This window comes from Clinocottus analis, unplaced genomic scaffold, assembly GCF_023055335.1.
Source record: "Clinocottus analis isolate CAN_PGR_092001 unplaced genomic scaffold, fCliAna1.0.p SCAF_28, whole genome shotgun sequence".
NCBI classification, from domain to species: domain Eukaryota; kingdom Metazoa; phylum Chordata; class Actinopteri; order Perciformes; family Cottidae; genus Clinocottus; species Clinocottus analis.
Genome location: NW_027176020.1, coordinates 3,050,957 through 3,068,647, shown reverse-complemented (window position 1 = coordinate 3,068,647; position 17,691 = coordinate 3,050,957). Strand labels below are relative to the sequence as shown.

Genomic DNA, 17,691 nt, shown 5'->3' with positions numbered 1-17,691 from the left:
ACCATCACATTTTCCACACAGCCCAAAAGTCTCTCACTCCCTCTATCACATCCCATGTGATGCAGCGGGGGACTTTCCTGTGAAGTTGTATCACCGTTCACCTTCAGATGCACAAATCTGGGCTCCCGATCCATAACACAACTGCGGATGAGAGAAGACTCCCAAAGACATCGAGGCCCTTAAAGATTTATTACAAAGACCCTCCTTGAATTCAGATTTCTCAATGAGGAAGTGAGACGACGCTCAGGAAGTCTTAAAAAACTGTGTTTAACTGCATGCAGGTGGTTCAGATTATGATACCGTGCACTTTTATCTGGAGGGAAACCCCCCAAAATGACGCTTGCTTGTGTGTGTTATGGAACAATTTCCCACTCACGCGTCACTTCACTTCACTGCAACACAAACTAGAGAAACACAGGTCACACCCCAATATTAAAATGACAGAAACACTTCATGCAGAACAGCTATTTTGCTGCATGAGAGGAGTTAGCCAACACGTCTTAGCGCCTGATAGTTACATTGTGGTTCAACAAGTCTTTGCTACGGCTTTAATAACAGCAACAATAAGGAAATAACTATAAATCAGCAGTTATTAACCCGCTGAAAAGCACACAAACCTAGTCTTGTTTTTGTAATTAATCAGGAATCTCACTTATCATAAGACTGCAGGATAATCAGACAACAATACATTCATTAACATTTGAACTATTATTTTATAACTGCAGCTAAAATAAAGGTCCAGATCTCTTACAACCTTTTTTTCTTCTTCCCATTGGAGACGTGTCATAATGAAACAACATAGTGATGCTAACGTTTGTGCTAACTGTGATGCTAACAGCGATGCTAAGAAGAAACTTTATTTCGTCATAGTGGATTAGGGTTAACCGCTCTGTGTGGTTGTACTTACGCACATGCTAACATTGAGCTAAAGGCTAAACATTAGCATGCTTGTACCATGCTCGCCACCTTAGTTCAAGGTCAGCTGACCTTTGCCGATTATCAGACTGTGCAGGTATTGTGCAAGAATTTGGATATGACATGAAAGTATTAGACGTATAAAAATCTTTGTGTTCTATAGATTTATTTACATATTATCTTTGTCTTTTTTAGCTCAACTGCTGTCACAGTGTGATTTCCGGGATTCATACAGTATGAAACGTATCCATCTATCCATCTTTATTGTTAAACACTTATTGAAATGTCATTCTCTCAAACTCAAAATAGACATTTCTTCATTTAAATAAAGTTACGACAAGGATCTTTCATTCTGTGTAGATTTAGTGGCGCTCCTGGTGGACGACAGTTGTCGTGTTTCCCTTTACAAAAGCCCAGCGATGCCGCCTGTGGGTTTGCAGCAGCGTGGCGCTCGCTTGAGTATAATGCTTTCTTTGAACATCAGTCCAGTAGTGCGGATGGTCCCGTCTGTCCGTCCCTGCTACCTCTGTGTGTCACACGGTGTTCGTGTCACAGCTGCTGCTTGTGGGAAATAACCACCAGTCAGCATCTCAACTGTGTACTGGGATAAACAAGTGTCCTCTGACTCAGGAGTCATTATTTCCCCCTGTTGTGACTCCAGAGAGGGCGGATCCTCTTCCACCTCGTTCTCGGTCCCCGTCCTCCCCAGCAGGAAGTCTCCGTTCAAGAAAATACTCGTTTCAGGAGCTTTAGGCCACAGAAGACCGCCGACAGAGCCGAAGGTCAGCCCCAGGGCTGGATCAGAGAGATCCACCACGGCGCCGGTCAGAAAGCCTCCCAGCAATCCTCCGAACACACATCTGTCCTCCTCCGCCTGCTCGTCCTCCGCCTCCTTCCGCTCCTCCACCCGCGGGGCCGGCGCGGCGACCTGCGGCTTGTAGCTGACGCGATCCAGCAGCCAGTCGACCGGCGGCGGCGTCCCGGGATCCGACGTCAGCAGAGGTTCGACGTGGACGGCGGGGTACGCGAGGTCCCTCTCGTCCCGAGAGACCGGACTGACGAGAGACAGCGGGGGGTCGCTGTGGGCGGACGAGAGGAACGGTTCACCGCCGTGCTCCTGCACACCCGGAACAAACAAACGGGGGTGAGTTGGGTCACATTTAAAGCGATGAGTTCATTGCAGCGGCTCACAAAAGTTGTCATTGTGAAAGCAGAGAGTAACTTCACTTCCTGCTTTGGTCCAGTCGGGTAAACGTCTAGAAAGTACACGTTTGTCTGTTGGTGTCGGTGTCGGTGCTGCCTTGGCGACAGCTTCCTCAGCTGCTCTTACCTTCAGTAGTCTGATGGCATTACTGTTCCCTGGTTTTGGTAAGTTCTCATGGAGCCAGGCAGGTCCCCACGATACACACTGGTGCTTGATCCTGAGATAGAAAGACAGTATTTATAATGATTTAGTTCATTATCAGAAAGAAAAACAAAGAAAAAACGGTTACGCTGCTCCCGTCAGTGGTGGAAAAACTACTCGGCTACTTTTTACTGAAGTAGAAGTAGCAATACCACAAGTAATGTCATACGTAAAGTACATTATGAATGGCCCACGCCAGAAAAATGTATATAGTATTATATATGTACAGTTTCAGCTAGTAAAAGTGGAGCTAATGTTAATAAAATAACAGAAGCTGTCACATAAATGTAGAGAGTTAAAAAACACAATATTTCCTGATGAGTTGTAAGTATTAAGTCTCACAAAATGGAAATACTTGAGTAAATATATGTAGTTACATTCCTCCACTGAGTAATGGACTCAATGCCACATTTTTGAGCATTGGCGCTACGACCACACATACAGAGTAGGATCTTTCTCTTCTTCTGTTCATGTTAATCGTGTGGCTTCTCGCTCATGTGCTCGCGTTGCGGTGTGGCATTTTAAAAATCAGCCACAGACGCATTCATCCCAGTTACTAGAGAAACAAAACTTAAGCACATTCACAATCCGCTGGAGGAGGAGATTGAAGGACACACAAGGCGACGTTCGTGATCAGAACCCTTTCGCTAAACGATGTCTGTTGATTTAAGATGAATATTAATACCTTTCCCGCACACAGCTCCAGCACATCAGGTTGGCCACGATCGCGATGAAGATGAGGACGATGAAAACCATCACAATCACCAGACCAACTAAAGGAGACAAGAAGAGCCAAGAAGAGAGTTAATGAAACTCTTTAACCCCACCACTTAAAGATTCACTGTCCAGACAAAAGCTTCCACAGATCGGCCCTGAACAGGTGTTGACGTTGTGTTTTTCTCTGCGGGCAGCAGGAGACTGACCTGCGGTGCTTTCGTGCTGCTGAAAGCAGACCCGACCCCCTCGCTTCCCTTCTCCCGCCGAGGTGGAGGCGGTCATCTGCAGAGCCAGAGCTCCTTCGGGGCAGTCCAGCCACATCCGTCTGGGGGCGGAGCCGGGCACCGTCACTGTTGGGACGAGCGAACGCCACCGTTACTGTTGCCGCAGGGATTTTATGTTTGAAGATGTGCAGTCGGGCAGCTTGAACTGCCTCGATTCGACTGCTGCAATTAGGCGGAGATCAGTCATCTGAACAGAAACAAATCTCAAACTCTAAGTTGGCGAGAATTCCTCAAAGGGGACGTGACAAACTCACTTCTTTTAGTGCGTTTTCACAAACCTTTTGGTGTCCGGAGTTCAGACCAACCCGGCGGCGACATCCGGTTCTACAGAGTGAAGCCAGTGCTTTAAACTTGCATTCTTTCTAATGGCCACCAGGGGGCGACTCCTCTGTTTGCAGAGATGTCTATGAGAACATGACTCTACTTCTGTCTTGATTTATTCCCTCAGTAAACATTGTAAACATGACTTTATGATCTCAATCTCTAGTCTCAAGTCCTCTTCAATACATCGTGATGTTTATTTAGTAAATTATGGTCGTTTAGAGTCGATCAGACCGTAACACAGGATGTGCATTAAGACAGCATTGATGTTTTGAGTTTGACATTCTGACTCTCGACCTGAGCACCAAAGAAGTTTGCAGATGAAGGCTCATTTATTTACTGCAACTGAAGTAAAACGTTAGATGAAATCAGCAAATCGTGTCACAGACATAACATGTCACATGGTGAAGGATGAAAAAGAAAGGTGTTTTCACACTGAAGCTCTAGAAATAGTGTGTGTGAAGCATGCTGGGTAGCAGCAACCATAACGGTTGCATGTGTGCAGGTAGCCACACGGCTTCCTGTTTGTGGTCAAAGTCAGTTCTAGAAAACTCTATGATTCACCGAAGGCTTCTTTTGAAAACGATGACAACCTGTGTTTGAAACGTCGATTTGCTCACTTAGTGAACGGCGACATTTTAATATCTTTTTATAGCCTCTAACTCCATGTCAGGCTTCCTGAGACAAGTATCTGTTCTGCTCTGTTGGCTCTTTCTTATGTGGATATCAGCTGTTCCAATAAATAACTAGAAGGGCCCTATACGAGCAAATTATGAAGTGAACAATCATTTATTGATTACTTAATTATATTACACATTAATTTAGCAAAAGATGAGATTAGGAATCTCCTTAACGAGGGGGTCCCGGGCAAAATGTCAGAATAAACAGACTTTAAATAAAAAACATGGCCTTCTAAAGAGAAACGTAGCAGTGTTTCTTCTTCATGTTCCACTGGATCTAAACAGGAATTAATTTGCATGAATATATAAAATATCACGACAGTTGATTGCTGATGGACGCGTCGCTTTATTTCCTTGCAGCGAAAGAAAAACAGCATTTTGTTTCTAAGATAGGAACTTAAATTGACCCCGAGTGTTATTGTAAGACACTCAATGTGACGTTTAAAAGACAGATTGCCTTCTGGGAAATAAACCGGGTATTTATAACACGTGAATCTGACCGCCGAAATTCAGATCAGCTCTGAATTTCCAACAAGTTTAATTTTTCAGTAATTTGCTGACAGAAGGAAAAACTAAACAAACCAACAAAAAAAAAACGTGATTTCCTCGTCGGAGGTAATTAATCAGACGAGTTAAAAAACGAGCAGTTTGCAGTTTGACTTTCAGCACATTCCTGGAAGAGAGAGGGTGAAATACCCTGCTGATGCACTGCAGCCTGGTGGGAGGGGGAGCATCCACTTTCCATTATGTAACAGCGGCTTGTGCTGAGTCGGATACATGCGTACTGCTGCGGATTTACTTTCCCACACACATGCACGCACACACGCACACACACACACAAAGGGAGAAAGCCTCAGCCTGACCGAGGTAAAGAACACGCACATGTGACAACACGGTTAACCGTGCGGCGTAAAGAGAAGTCGCGGCCGTGAGCGAGAACAGGAAACGACTCACAGCAAAGTTGTGTTTCCTCCGGACCTTGAGAGCAAATAGTTTAGTCCTTATGACAGGATAAGTCATGATTTCAGAAAGCCGTCATGTTTTTGGTGCTCACTGCATGGAAAAATTGGATTATGAAATTCAGAAAATATATATATATGTCACATAAGACAAAATAAATAATATATACTTGTCACATAAGACAAAGGAAAGCAGCCAATCATTGCAAAAGGAAAACCTTGACCCAGTGAATGAAAAAGACGACTTAAAAGGATGAATAATTTATCAAAAGAGCTCCTGGTTACTTTCCTGTCGATCAAACATGGACCACATGACGCCTCTGACCAAAGGCGGGTCACACGGGTCACACGGGGTTGAGGTTGGGGTCTCGGGGGTGCATATGTGCATTGAAATAAGACACAGAAACACACTCAGAGTCTCACCGGTGTGCTTTGCCTTGCTGGAGTCCAGCGCCTGGAGGTAGACGGTGTAGTTTGCGATGAAGCCTCTCCGCTCCACGACAGGCAGCTCGTCCCACTGGATCAGGATCCGTCTGGACTCGACGGTCAGAACCGACATGCGGGGGCCGGACGCCGGCTCTGAAACACAGACCAATGAGACGGAGGCCGTCTGTGTATCCTCCACCCCCTCCTCCATACATGTATGATGCGCTCAGGTGATACTTAACAAGAATGAATCTCACTCAGTTCTTTGGAGTAGAGCAGCAGGGATGATGGAGCACTGACGCCTCTGGTGGTCACAGCGTACAGAGAGACGTTGTACCTCACACCTGCCGTCAGACCTGAAACCACACGGGGGGGGAAACTTTAACACTCTCACCGCGCGAGGGTTTCACACACACAAACATTCACCGGTTGCGTATGAACTGCAGCTGTGATGAAGACGGTCAAGAACAGATATTAAAATCTGAAAAAAAAAGCACACAATGGTGTAATTCCCCCGACTGGCCACAAGAGGCCACTGCTTCATCTCTAAAGACCTAAAGTGCCATGGTAGTATGTGACGCGACACCATTTTGTGTGTGTTTTTGTGTCTCTGTGTGTGTGTACCTGTGATGAAAGTGCCGTTTTGATCTTCATCCACCTTCTGCCACTGCAGCTCCGCCGCAGGCACACTCGTCCACTCCAACACAAAGTGCAGCGGTTCTCCCCCAGACGTCGACGGGTTTCCGACCTCCGGCCACGACCACGAGACGAACACGCCGTTGGCGGAAGGAGCCGGCTCTCTCAGAACGGGTCCAAAACCGCCTGAGGAGTTAGACGCCGAGACATGAGTCCACTTCATCCTTCTCTTGTTCTTTGCATCTTAATAAACATGCAGGTTTAGTACTCGTGCACCTGAGGGTCCGAGTGGCAGGTGGGCGGGCGGAGACGTCCCGTACAAGGCGACAGCGCTGATGCTCAGCGCCCGCAGCCCCGCCGGCACCTGAAGGGAACGCCGGCTCAAAGCAGCGGCACAGGTCACTTCCTGTTTCTGGCCGTCGCCCAGAAAGATCCGGTAGCTTTGCAGCGCGCCGCTGTAATCGTCTGGAGATGGAGGCTGAGGAAGAAGTCCACAGATTGTTGTTGCATATATTAAATATATGTTTATTTTAGTTTGTCAGTAGTTAGATGAGAAGATTGATATAATTGTCATATGTGGCAATTATAGATGAACCCTGGTGGGTAGTTTAGCCTTTAATGCTCACTAATCAACACTTTTTAACGATATGTAAGAGTAAAAACAACAGATTTGGGTTTCTTGGGAGGTTATGTGACTATTTCTTGGTTTGGTACAGTCCTGTGTAAACTGATATTGTTATTTCAGTAAAGTGAAAACAACAACACAAAACATGATGAAATTATTTATCACTTTACTTCACCAAAACACGACCACAGAGTAAACTATAATCACAATATAATGCTTTATGACGGTAATTATAAGGAGATATACAAATATTATAATCTAGTCCACCCATGGGAAATACAATACACTCTGATCCTTGAAGTATTATTTTATGAAGTAGTATAATACTTGACCTTATAAGACATTATACACTGTTTTATAAAGTGTTATGACTATTTTTATAAAGCATTGTGAATATGCATGTGCGTATAATTCAAATTGTGAAGTGCTGTAAGAAGATTATAAGTATGTTTATAATGCGTTATAAACAAAGAAAGTGTTTCCGTTATGTTATTTATACCATAAAGATATTTAAATGTTGATCTAAACACTCTTTGTGAGAACACAAAGTTTCCCGTTCTGCAGCTTTTTCTATGAATATTTCCTAATTATTGTTTTTGGTCCAACTTTACATCACACCGAAGCCCTCAATGACAACTTGTGTAGTATTACAAAAATGAGCAATATTAAAAGGCACATTTACTTTCCACAAAACCGTCACCGTCTGCAGCCCAGCGGTCCCCACGCCGCCCAACATCCTCCACACGTGCATCTGCTGAGATGGACCTAAAGATAAAGTGCAGCCACAAGTTCAGTTTTTTTCTCTACTCTCACGTCATCACCGATATCAGATGGCGTCTGTTGCACAATAAGCAAGAATCGCTCGCTCGCCTTTTCCGGGACTTCTTCCCGCGACAGACGGGCTCCACCTGCTGCAGAACCACCGGCTTTCGCCGGCGTTCGACCCGGCCGCGCCGGCGCGCGAGTCGCACGTCCTCATCTGGAACTCGTAGGCGGTCAGAGGCCTCAGCCCGTCCACCTGAATCAGACCCTCGGCCGGTTCTGCTGCCTCTCTCGCTGCCTAGAAAACACGGTAGGCATACAAAAAGTCACGCGGCCGCTGCTAAAATAAACCCCCACAAAGCTATCACGAGCGCCGCGGCGTCACTTCACCCAAGAGCCGCCGTCTTCTCGGAGACGGACGTGGGATCTGAGGCCCTCCGAGGATCCGGACGTTTCCCATCGCAACGCGGCTGCATTGGAGTTATTATTCCCAAACTCTACCCGCGTGATGCGAGGGGTTTCTGGTATCACTGCCGATACAAAAGAACATAGAAGGAGTTTGGTAGTGACTCAAAAAAGGTCAATGACTGTTGCAACTGATGTCAAAGAGGGGCCATTGTTCCCCTTTTATTAAATATTACAAAGACAGAGAAAACTGTTGGCGGACCGGCGGGTTAGATTAGTCAAACCGTGACGACAGAATAACACAACAGTTAGCAGGAATTAACAGGATGACTCATCATGCCTTCACTCGAAAAGGCTTCAGATGGAAGACATCTTAGTTTTCTGGAGGAAGCAGATTATCACACGATAATCACAAGATAAACACGTTGAGCTCATACTTATTTCCTTCACACGGAGCGTGAACGGATCAGATCGCGACGCTCCGAAGTGGTTGTGAGCCGTGATGATCAACCGGTGCGTCGTGTTTTCGTCCACCCGCGCTCGGGGGATGGCGACGTCGCCGGCATCCTGGATCTGATCGAACAGCATCTGGGTCCCATTTTCTCTAAAAACGACATAATGAAATGTGAAAGTGTTGCCGTTGTGGCTTTGATAGCCTTCAGTTTGAGCTGTAATTGACGTCACACCTGGAGAGGGAAACGCCGTAGGTAGTGTTGAGGTGCGTTTCCCGTCCTCTCTCCCATGTGCAGTTTATGAAATCAGAGCTCCTCGACATTTCACAGAGAACATTCCCGGGTTTGTCTGGAGGGACTTTAAGCACAGAGGAGGAAAACAGAAGAGAATAAAAACAATGAAAAAGCCACAGCGCTCACTGACAAAAAGTGTGAAATCGTTTCCCAGACAGAATAATGGGAGCTTCTTCAAAATATAAAGACACACAGGTCATTCAAACTTCAAATTATTTTGCGAAAGACTGAGTGATGTATTTATTCTTTGATGTCAGCCGCCCATCCCTGCTTGAAACTAGTGTTTGAGACCAAAAACTTCTGTTTTAAATGTTTACTGCGGTAACAAATCAAGAGAATCATTTTCTCACAGACTTCAACAGACAACCAGACTTTCTTTTCCAAACAGAAGAGTCGCCCCCTAGAGGCCATGAGAGAGAATGCAGGTTGAACATTTTGAAAACAGTGCGCGAAAATCCACCTGCGCCAATTTTAAGTCCCAGCATGCCCCATTCAGACAATCTTTTGGCATAAAATACGGATTATTTTTCCATTTTTGAACCGAATGACAGTTTTTTTGACTGAAGGCTTTGTTTTAATAGGATTTTATGTTGCAGATTCCAATTATTTTTATCCTAATTTTTCCAAAAAAGTGTCTTATTGACCTCTCTGGGAGGCCTTTTTTTGAGCAACCACTCAAAACGACCTGTCGACGCAGGTCATTTACACCAAAATTCTTCCTAAATGTCTATTTTTTTTCTTTCTAATCCCCATAATCCCAACTCCATGCGATCGGTAGCTGTACATACGCCCGCCACGTAGGTCCAGTCCAGCGACGATCTCCGCCACCTGCTCATACATCCGCTTGCAGCGCACTATGGATCGCGGCTTCCTCACATTGAACAGACTGAATTTCACCGTGGTGCTGTTGACCTTCTTCCCGGCGGTCACAGTCGCGCCGTTCAGCTCCAGGGATATCGGGAAACTGGAAGACAAAAGACAACAGTTTGAACATCTCTGTAAATATAAAATATGTACAAATAAACACATATATTAATATCTCTACCTCTGCTGGAGGCTCGGGATGCGGCAGTACACTGTGAGGTTCGAGCCGATGAGGAAGGGTGGAGGCGGTTCGACGGTCAGGTGGCCGGAGCCGTTGAAGCGCTGGCCGGCGGCGGCGGGGAGCAAAGGGCCGCCTGTCCAGAAGAAAACACACCCGGAGGATTTCAAAAGGTGCATTTGAACGCATGTCGTACGGGGAACATGGTTAAATCCCAAGATGCAGGGACATGACAAGAACATTTTTTTTTTAAATTGCCTGAAAGAAAGTCTAACTGCTGTTTTGTAAGAATTTCTTTTATATATTAGTGTTTATATCTTTCTTGTTTTAGCCGTTTAATCTAAATTGTTGGCTGTTTCACTCATGGGAACTTGTCATTACCAATGCTTAGGAAATACCACAGGGGTTCAACATCGCTGCACAAACGCAAGGCACGCACACACAGACTCAACATAATCATATTATTTGTCTTTCTTTTTCTATAGTTGTCTGTCTTATGCATATTTGATTTTGTTTGTAATTTTGTAAAATAAAAACATGATATAAGTGGAGCCTTTAAATAAACCCAGTTGTCTTTTTTTGTCTCTTCTTGCACTGTAATCTTTAGTTTATTGTTTGAATTGTGTAAACATAAATAAAAGTTTGAAGAAAAAAAAAGACCATTACAATTTGACTACCTTTTTCCCCAATTTTTTGCATCAGAGACGGAAACAGTAACAATGTGTATCGACCGGACACTCACGCTTGACTGTAAAACTGAGAAGTATGACAATGAATCTCCAAAGGGTCGAGGAGAGATTCATCTCAGCTCATCTTTCTTTTAATCCCTCAGAATCCACGCAGCATAACCCGGCAGCTGGGAAAAAAAACAAAAAGGTATATTTACCTCTAAATAATCGCTTCACCGGGACACTTTTCTCTCTCTCCGTGCATCAAGCCATGTTCAAAACTCACCTCAGCCATCAGTGTGAGGGAGACGCTCATGCCAACTGGAGGAAAAGAGCCCGTTTTGTTGCCCTGACACACACCGTGGACGTACAAAAAACATCTATATCCACTGCGTTATCCTGCAGAGAGCAACATGCACCCAGTCAAATCAAAAACATCTGGATTGAATGTGGATAGAAATGTTAAAAGCGGTAGTCACTTTGGGTTTTCTGCATGTTCTTCCCTGTCAAAGACACCACGAACCATCAAGTAACACGAGCAGATGAGTTCAGATAAGCCTCACCAGAGCTTCACGCCGTCCGCACGAGGTTTTTCTTATCGAGAGACGATCCAGTGAGTTTTTGAACCATCGCTGCATCTCTCCCACAGACGACCTGCTTCGAGAGATGAATCTGACTCAAGTGATCTCTTTTGCACGAACGAGGCATCTAGAAAGAGACCGGTGACCTAGTTTGGTGGTGTTTTTGGCAAACTCCAGTGCTTCTGTTGTCCTACTTCAGCTGCTGCCGGTTTCACCACAAAAAGGTTGAGTTGAGTACAAAACGTCAGCGGTGCCGAGAACCTGCTCTCATTAAAACACGCTGCCGTGAGCAGATCGTCGAGAGTAAATGTGGAACATGGCATTTTTTGCTTTGAAAAATATGCTGAGGTTGTTTTTTTTCATAAAACATCAAAAAATATACATGCACTGGTTTTCCTTTTCAAGCAGCAAAGTCGGTAAAACAAACTTACACTTCCAGTCCAGCAGAGGTCTCTTCACAATAAAATATATATATATTCCCATATTTTTTCATTAAACTGGTTGCTTACGTTCATGTTACCCTCACAAACACTTTCTCAAACTACTCTAGTTTGTGTGATGTTTTTTTCCATTTCGAACTTTAAAAGCTCGACAGGGAAAACCCAGACGCGAGATGAGGTGCATGTTCACATAAGAAGGAGACCACAAGCTTGAACTTTGATGTTTTTTTATAGGTCAAATCAGTTAAAAGTTAACCCAATATAAAATTTAAGAAAAATACAAGTGCTACTTTCTGTAGTGTAAAGAGCACCGTCTCATATTATTCACATAGAGATGAAACATTATTTAAGTGAAAGAGTAAATTCAGAATAATAAACACATTAATAACCACGTGGTATTCTCCAATGTTAGTGTTTTCTCACACCTGCGAAACTTCAGACTGAAACCACAGTGTGAACTCAAACAATCTGAGTGAGATGTGCAAACTAAATCTCATTTAAATTGGACAAATGTAAAGATTTAGCAAATCCGACCAATCCAATGCGCCGTGGAAAGTATTTCAGAATTTAGTTGGTTATTTTGCATCTTTGAATACAGTATATTGTAAAAAGTCGGGTTACAATAAGCCGCACCTACCTTCAGTGCGTCTCCCCGCTGTAGCAAGCTAGCGCTGCTGCTAGCTCCTCGCTGCTGCTAGCTCCTCGCTGCTGCTAGCTCCTCGCTGCTGCTGCTAGCTCCCCTCTGCCCGAGTCGGGCATCGAGCCGGGGCCGGTCCTGCTACCCACGGTGGTTGTCGTGGAGCGAGCAGAGAGCTAGCATCAGCGCTAGCAGCAGAGCTAACAGCAGTGCTAGCACCAGCGCTGGCGGAGAGCTTGCAGCGGCGCTAGCTAGCTAGCTGCAGCGGGGACACCCAGTAGAGGCTTGTAACCCGACTTTTACGGTAGGATACATGAATAACATACAATCTTTTTTTTAAAAGCTGATTGATTAAGATGAAAAGCACTTTGTCCAGATTACGCGGACGCCCACGAGCACACGTGGACTCGTGGGTTCAAGGTGTGGGCTTAGCGCGGTGCGGCACAGAGGCGGTACGGTTTGGGGCAGAGCGTGGCTCCCAGCTTGAACTCCAGACTGGGCTGCTCTCCAGCCGGGGACGAAAAAGAAAACCTCTGGAGGAGGGAGGTGAAGAAGAGGAACAACTCCATCCGGGCCAGCGGCTCGCCGAGACACATGCGTTTACCTGAGAGCACAACAACGCCACAATCTTCAGTCACTGCAGCTCAGGTCTTTATAGACTGATTTAGTAACATTAGTGTCGCCTGATTTTTATCTGAAACTGTGCAGAAATACCGACTTTACACAGGATGAAAGGACAATAAATGCAATGAACAAAAGCTGTAACTCCTGACCAACCTGCTGAAAAAGGAAGGAAGGCTTCTCTCTTCCTGAATTTGTCGTCCTGGTCCAGGAAATGCTGCGGGTTGAAGGTGTGCGGAGTTTCCCACATGGACTCGTCACGTAGCACCGAGGTGAGCGTCGGCAAGATGATGGTGCCCTGAAGACGTGATTTGACCTCATAATTATCATCGTTGGTTATTCAGATCCCTTCCATCATAGCAATCAACTCGCAGATTTGGTTCACTCATTCATTGAAGTTAAGTAATCGCCACTTGAGTGTGTTTTTTGGAGCCCCACATTCAAAATCCAACTGAGGAAACAAAGTAAATTTCTCCCAGGCCCTGTGTACCTTTGGGAAGGTGTACTTGTCCAGCGTGGTGTCCTTGCCGGCCATGTGGGCCAAGTTGAGGGGGAGGATGTTGGCCATCCTCTGGATTTCGTGGAGGACGGCGTCGGTGTACGGCATCTGTTCTTTGTCCGACATGGAGGGCTGTTTGGAAGAGCCGACCACGGAGTCTATCTCTGCCTGGACTCTGGCTGCACACAGGAAACAGTGAGTCAGTGTACTGCAGGTGGTGTGGAGGTGGGGTGGGGGGGGGAATGACCTGTAACTGACCTCATTCACAACCCATGCAGGAATAGAATATCTCTTTCTCTCTCTCTCTCTCTCCTCCTCTGTGTCTCACTCCCCGTCTCCGTCTTTTCCGTCTGTCTTTGTCTATCTGTCTATCTTTGTCCGTCCGTCTTTGTTGTGCCTACGTACGCACACACACAAACACACACACACCCACACACCTGTGCACACACACCTTGTATGTCAGGGTAGTAGATCATGTAGAGCAGTCCCCAGTGTAAAGTGGTCGTGGTGGTTTCAGTTCCAGCAACAAACAGGTCCACGGTGCAATAACTCAGGTTCTTTAAATCGTAACCGGAGTCTTTGTCCTCATTCTGTCACGAACACAAAAGACACACATTCCTGTCAGAACATGCAAGAGAGGGACAACCGCAACGCCGACGCCTTCAGGCGCTCACCTCTCCCATATCTGCGAGGAAGCAGTCGATGTAGTCTCTCGGCGAGGAGGCGTCGAGGCTCTCTCTGTGTTCGTCGATCTTTGATTGAACGAAGTCGTGGACCATTTGCGTCAGAGAGAATATCCTCTGGTGAGGTCCGGGAAGCCGACTCATCAGCCAGGGTGCGACGTTATAAACCTACAGGGCATGGAGGCGGTTATCTGGGATTTAAGGCTAAAGAGTCAGGTGGTGGCTGCTAATTAGCATTTTGTGGCTCACCTGGGCCCAAAAGCCTCCCTCTAGGTACAATAACTCATTGAAGGTCTGAAGAATAAACTGGTGCTGCTTGTCAGAGTAGTCAAAGCGATCCCCGAACACCAGGCAGCAGATGATGTTGGACACCGCCTGGTTTATGGGCGGCTGGGCGTCAAAAGGCTTACCTGTAAAATAAAGAGAAAATATAGAAAAGACAAACATTAAAAATATAAGGAAAATGTGTAACAGGCAGAAGAAAACATACGGTGACATATCGGTTGATGAATAGCCTGGTATAATATATATAAAGTTTGCAGAAAGAAGTCTATTTATCATTAATAATTGATATGTCACAGTATCCTAAAATATCATAAGTTCATCATTTTATTCTATTAGAGTTTGTTTTTTTTCATTTTAAATGTTACATTTTTTCCACGGTTCTTAATTATCTGTTAAAATTCTTCAAATAACACTTGAAATGTAAGTGCTTTCTTCCTCTCAGTTGTATCTATTGTATTTATAAAAAAGCTGGTTTTCAGTTTTTATTAGTTTTTTATGTGTTTTGTGATCTTTTGACCCCAAAGTTTGTAATCGTTTGTGCCAGAATTTAAAGAATACAAGAAAAATGAAAAAAAAAGTCAGTGCCTTGCTGAAGGGCAAACGCCTCAGTGAGATATTGACACTCCTGCTGGATGGACAGCTCCAGGCTCCTCTTGCCCACGCCGAAGTTCCTGAGTGTACGGATAGCAAATCTCCTCTGCGCCTTCCACTGGTGGCCGTTCGATATCACCAGACCTGCAGGGAAACCAAAACACGCATGAGACCCGAATGGACACAACTCACAGCTAGCCCAATGCTAACATTGCTACCACGCAGCAAAGTTTTAAACACAATGCAACACAACGCCACCGTGGTTGCCGGTCAACGCATCGAACAGCGGTATGAAGGGGCGGTCCACGTAGTCCTCTCCTTTTAGGACCAGAGCCTCTCTCACGAGCTTGTAGCCGTTGAGGACCACGATCCTTCCACCGAAGAGCCGGAGGCTGAAGATCTCTCCATATTTAGCTGCAAACTTGAACACAGAGAGCAGACTTGGAGCGGACTCACTTTCTGAGGATGTGGGGCAGCAAAATAAATGCGTCTGGCTCTAGAGCACCACCGCAGGCCGCAGGAGGTATTACACAGTGTTTATTTAAAAAGTGCAGAAAGCGCACCGCTCGTCTTATGGCCGTGAATAACAACCTGCTAAACTGCCTGCGTGAAAGGTGGACGTCACAAAATGATGCCGGTAAGACAGAGATATTGATCATTGGTCAATATGGATCACACGAATACCAAATAGTCTCCAAAACTTCAGCTCGGACAAACTTGTTAAAATCAACGTTCCATCGTCAGAAACATAGAGAAACATCTAGAGGAAATAATAATAATAATAAATAAATAATACACTTAAATAAATGAATAATACACTTTATTTATTACTAATAGTTTTTATTATTATTTTAATATAATATATATATATATAATATATAAAAAATAATAATAAAAAATGATAATAAATATTCTCTGTGTTTTAAATGTGCAATGTTTAATAGCACATAAAAACATAGCACACACACACACACACACACACACACACACACACATATATATATATAAATATATTTTACAATAACATATAATACAATTAAATGTATTTATATATTATTTAATGTAATATTATTTATATATAATATTAAAATAATGTTAAATAATAATAATAATAAAGTGTATTATTTATTATTATTAATCCATTCGTAAACATATTTTAACACACACACATATACATGTATGTCTATATATATATATATATATATATATATATATATATATATATATATATATATATATATATATATATATTGCACTTTATTTATTGTTATTATTTGTTATCATTATTTTAATACATTGAAATATTACATTTTCTGTAGTATTCCATTTCATTTTCTATTTTACAGCTGAGGGGGGAATATTACACTTTGTTCTCTACTACATGTATGTGACAACTTGAGTTACTAGTTTACTTTACAGATGTATAAATACATAAAATAAACAAATAATACTTCAGTAATACTGGGAGGAAATTCCTAAGCCACCCAGCAGCACGTAAGAAGTTACAACGAGCTCTCCATTTACCTGTTTCCCTCCAGGTAAAATAACAGCGCCCCCTTCTGCTGGCTAAGAGGACGAGTTCAGGTAAAAGGTAATGGGGAGGCAACACGTCACTCGACTTGACGCAACAGCGCGTTTATGCGTTTGTGCGCAGGTCGTCTGCACACCGCATCCACATCCACCTGGGCTCAAAGGTCAAGGAAAAACACACCGGTCCTCACAACGTACCTCTCCGATCTGCAGGTGGAACCTGGTGGGGTTCATGCGAAGTAGGTCACCGACGAAAGGAAGAGCCCAAGGTCCAGGGGGGAAGTTCGGCGGAGCTCTGTTCCTCCAAACATCCGCAAACAACAGAAACACAAGCAGAAATATCAAAAGGCTCCTGCCGTCCATCCACTCCAAGCCGAGCACGTCGCGTATCGCCTCCATCTGAAGGCTTAACTGAGACAACTGGTTCAACTTTGCCCGAGCACGACTGAGGTCAGTTAAGGAGAGGGGCGGAATGTTTGCGTTGAGACATGACTGGAAAGCGTGACGTAAAATGAGACTTCCTTTGGTTTTGCGTGTCTGACCTTCAAAATAAAAGCACAAAACATACAGGCAGGAAGAAGTGTCCGTCAGGACAGTGTTGACTTACTATGACAAGTACAGTGCTTAGTAGCTCTATTAAAACGGTAGTTTGCCAAATTTAACACACAATGATATTCATAATGTCATAATTTCCAATATTCAAACGGCTATAAAACCAAATCCTTACATTCGTAAAGTACACTGACAATGCAGCCTTGTTCATGTTGACCTCTGCCGTAAACATGTAAATGTTCATGAGATTTTACTGGACAGTTGTGGAGAAAAGTCACTTCAAAGTCAGCTTCAATGACATAATGATATTCATAATGTCACAATTTCCATTATTCAAACTGCTATAAAAACAGATATAAAAATGTGTAAAATCACTGACTGATAGCTGACACAAAAACAATCTAAATGATAAAGAGTGCACATGCATAAAACTGTCTGGAAGAGTTCAAGCTCCAGCATTATGCTCTTAAATAAACTTGCCTTAATAGCTTCAGAGAGGCCGACAGTGTTGCATAACATGCTCTTATTTGGGCCTCTTTTCCGCCTCAACTTCCTCCTTTTCACTCACTCAGATAACATTATAACTTGTGGAAGCAAACTGATGTTAAAGGGGAGCCTTTTGAAACATATTCATACACATAAAGCACTTTCTGATGGACTTTACTGGCTGGCTGTTCGGCT

At 44.2% G+C, this 17,691-nt stretch overlaps 2 protein-coding genes across 2 annotated transcripts; both read right to left on the bottom strand.

Annotated features, from left to right (window-relative positions):
- Positions 1–621: 621 nt before the first annotated feature.
- On the bottom strand, positions 622–11,605 carry il23r (interleukin 23 receptor). The gene is made up of 17 exons (XM_068593039.1): positions 10,878–11,605; positions 10,666–10,779; positions 9,927–10,059; positions 9,670–9,845; positions 8,822–8,945; positions 8,573–8,739; positions 8,121–8,260; positions 7,839–8,028; positions 7,651–7,733; positions 6,620–6,821; positions 6,332–6,529; positions 5,965–6,063; positions 5,705–5,860; positions 3,244–3,387; positions 3,006–3,093; positions 2,246–2,336; positions 622–2,032 (listed from the first exon to the last, which is right to left on the bottom strand). The coding sequence occupies exons 2-17, from the start codon at positions 10,724–10,726 to the stop codon at positions 1,436–1,438; spliced, it is 2,649 nt and encodes an 882-aa protein (XP_068449140.1). The 5' UTR covers positions 10,727–10,779; positions 10,878–11,605; the 3' UTR covers positions 622–1,435.
- Positions 11,606–11,822: 217 nt separating this feature from the next.
- On the bottom strand, positions 11,823–17,342 carry LOC137795396 (cytochrome P450 2J4-like). Its single transcript, XM_068592830.1, has 9 exons — positions 16,657–17,342; positions 15,187–15,349; positions 14,923–15,072; positions 14,302–14,462; positions 14,044–14,220; positions 13,821–13,959; positions 13,361–13,548; positions 13,027–13,168; positions 11,823–12,853 (listed from the first exon to the last, which is right to left on the bottom strand). The coding sequence occupies exons 1-9, from the start codon at positions 16,855–16,857 to the stop codon at positions 12,678–12,680; spliced, it is 1,497 nt and encodes a 498-aa protein (XP_068448931.1). The 5' UTR covers positions 16,858–17,342; the 3' UTR covers positions 11,823–12,677.
- Positions 17,343–17,691: the final 349 nt, after the last annotated feature.

Bases quoted from the DNA above. Each gene is read 5' to 3' on its own strand.
- il23r (XM_068593039.1), bottom strand. From the start codon at position 10,726: ATGAATCTCTCCTCGACCCTTTGGAGATTCATTGTCATACTTCTCAGT. The intron at 8,261-8,572 runs GTATGAGCTCAA...TTGTATCGGCAG, and splicing joins GCTCCGTGTGAAGGAAATAA to TGATACCAGAAACCCCTCGC. The intron at 6,530-6,619 runs GTGCACGAGTAC...CTAACTCCTCAG, and splicing joins CCTGCCACTCGGACCCTCAG to GCGGTTTTGGACCCGTTCTG.
- LOC137795396 (XM_068592830.1), bottom strand. From the start codon at position 16,857: ATGGAGGCGATACGCGACGTGCTCGGCTTGGAGTGGATGGACGGCAGG. The intron at 15,073-15,186 runs GTGGCGTTGTGT...GTTTCCCTGCAG, and splicing joins TGCGTTGACCGGCAACCACG to GTCTGGTGATATCGAACGGC. The intron at 13,549-13,820 runs GTGTGTGTGCAC...TCCTGTGTGCAG, and splicing joins CTACTACCCTGACATACAAG to CCAGAGTCCAGGCAGAGATA.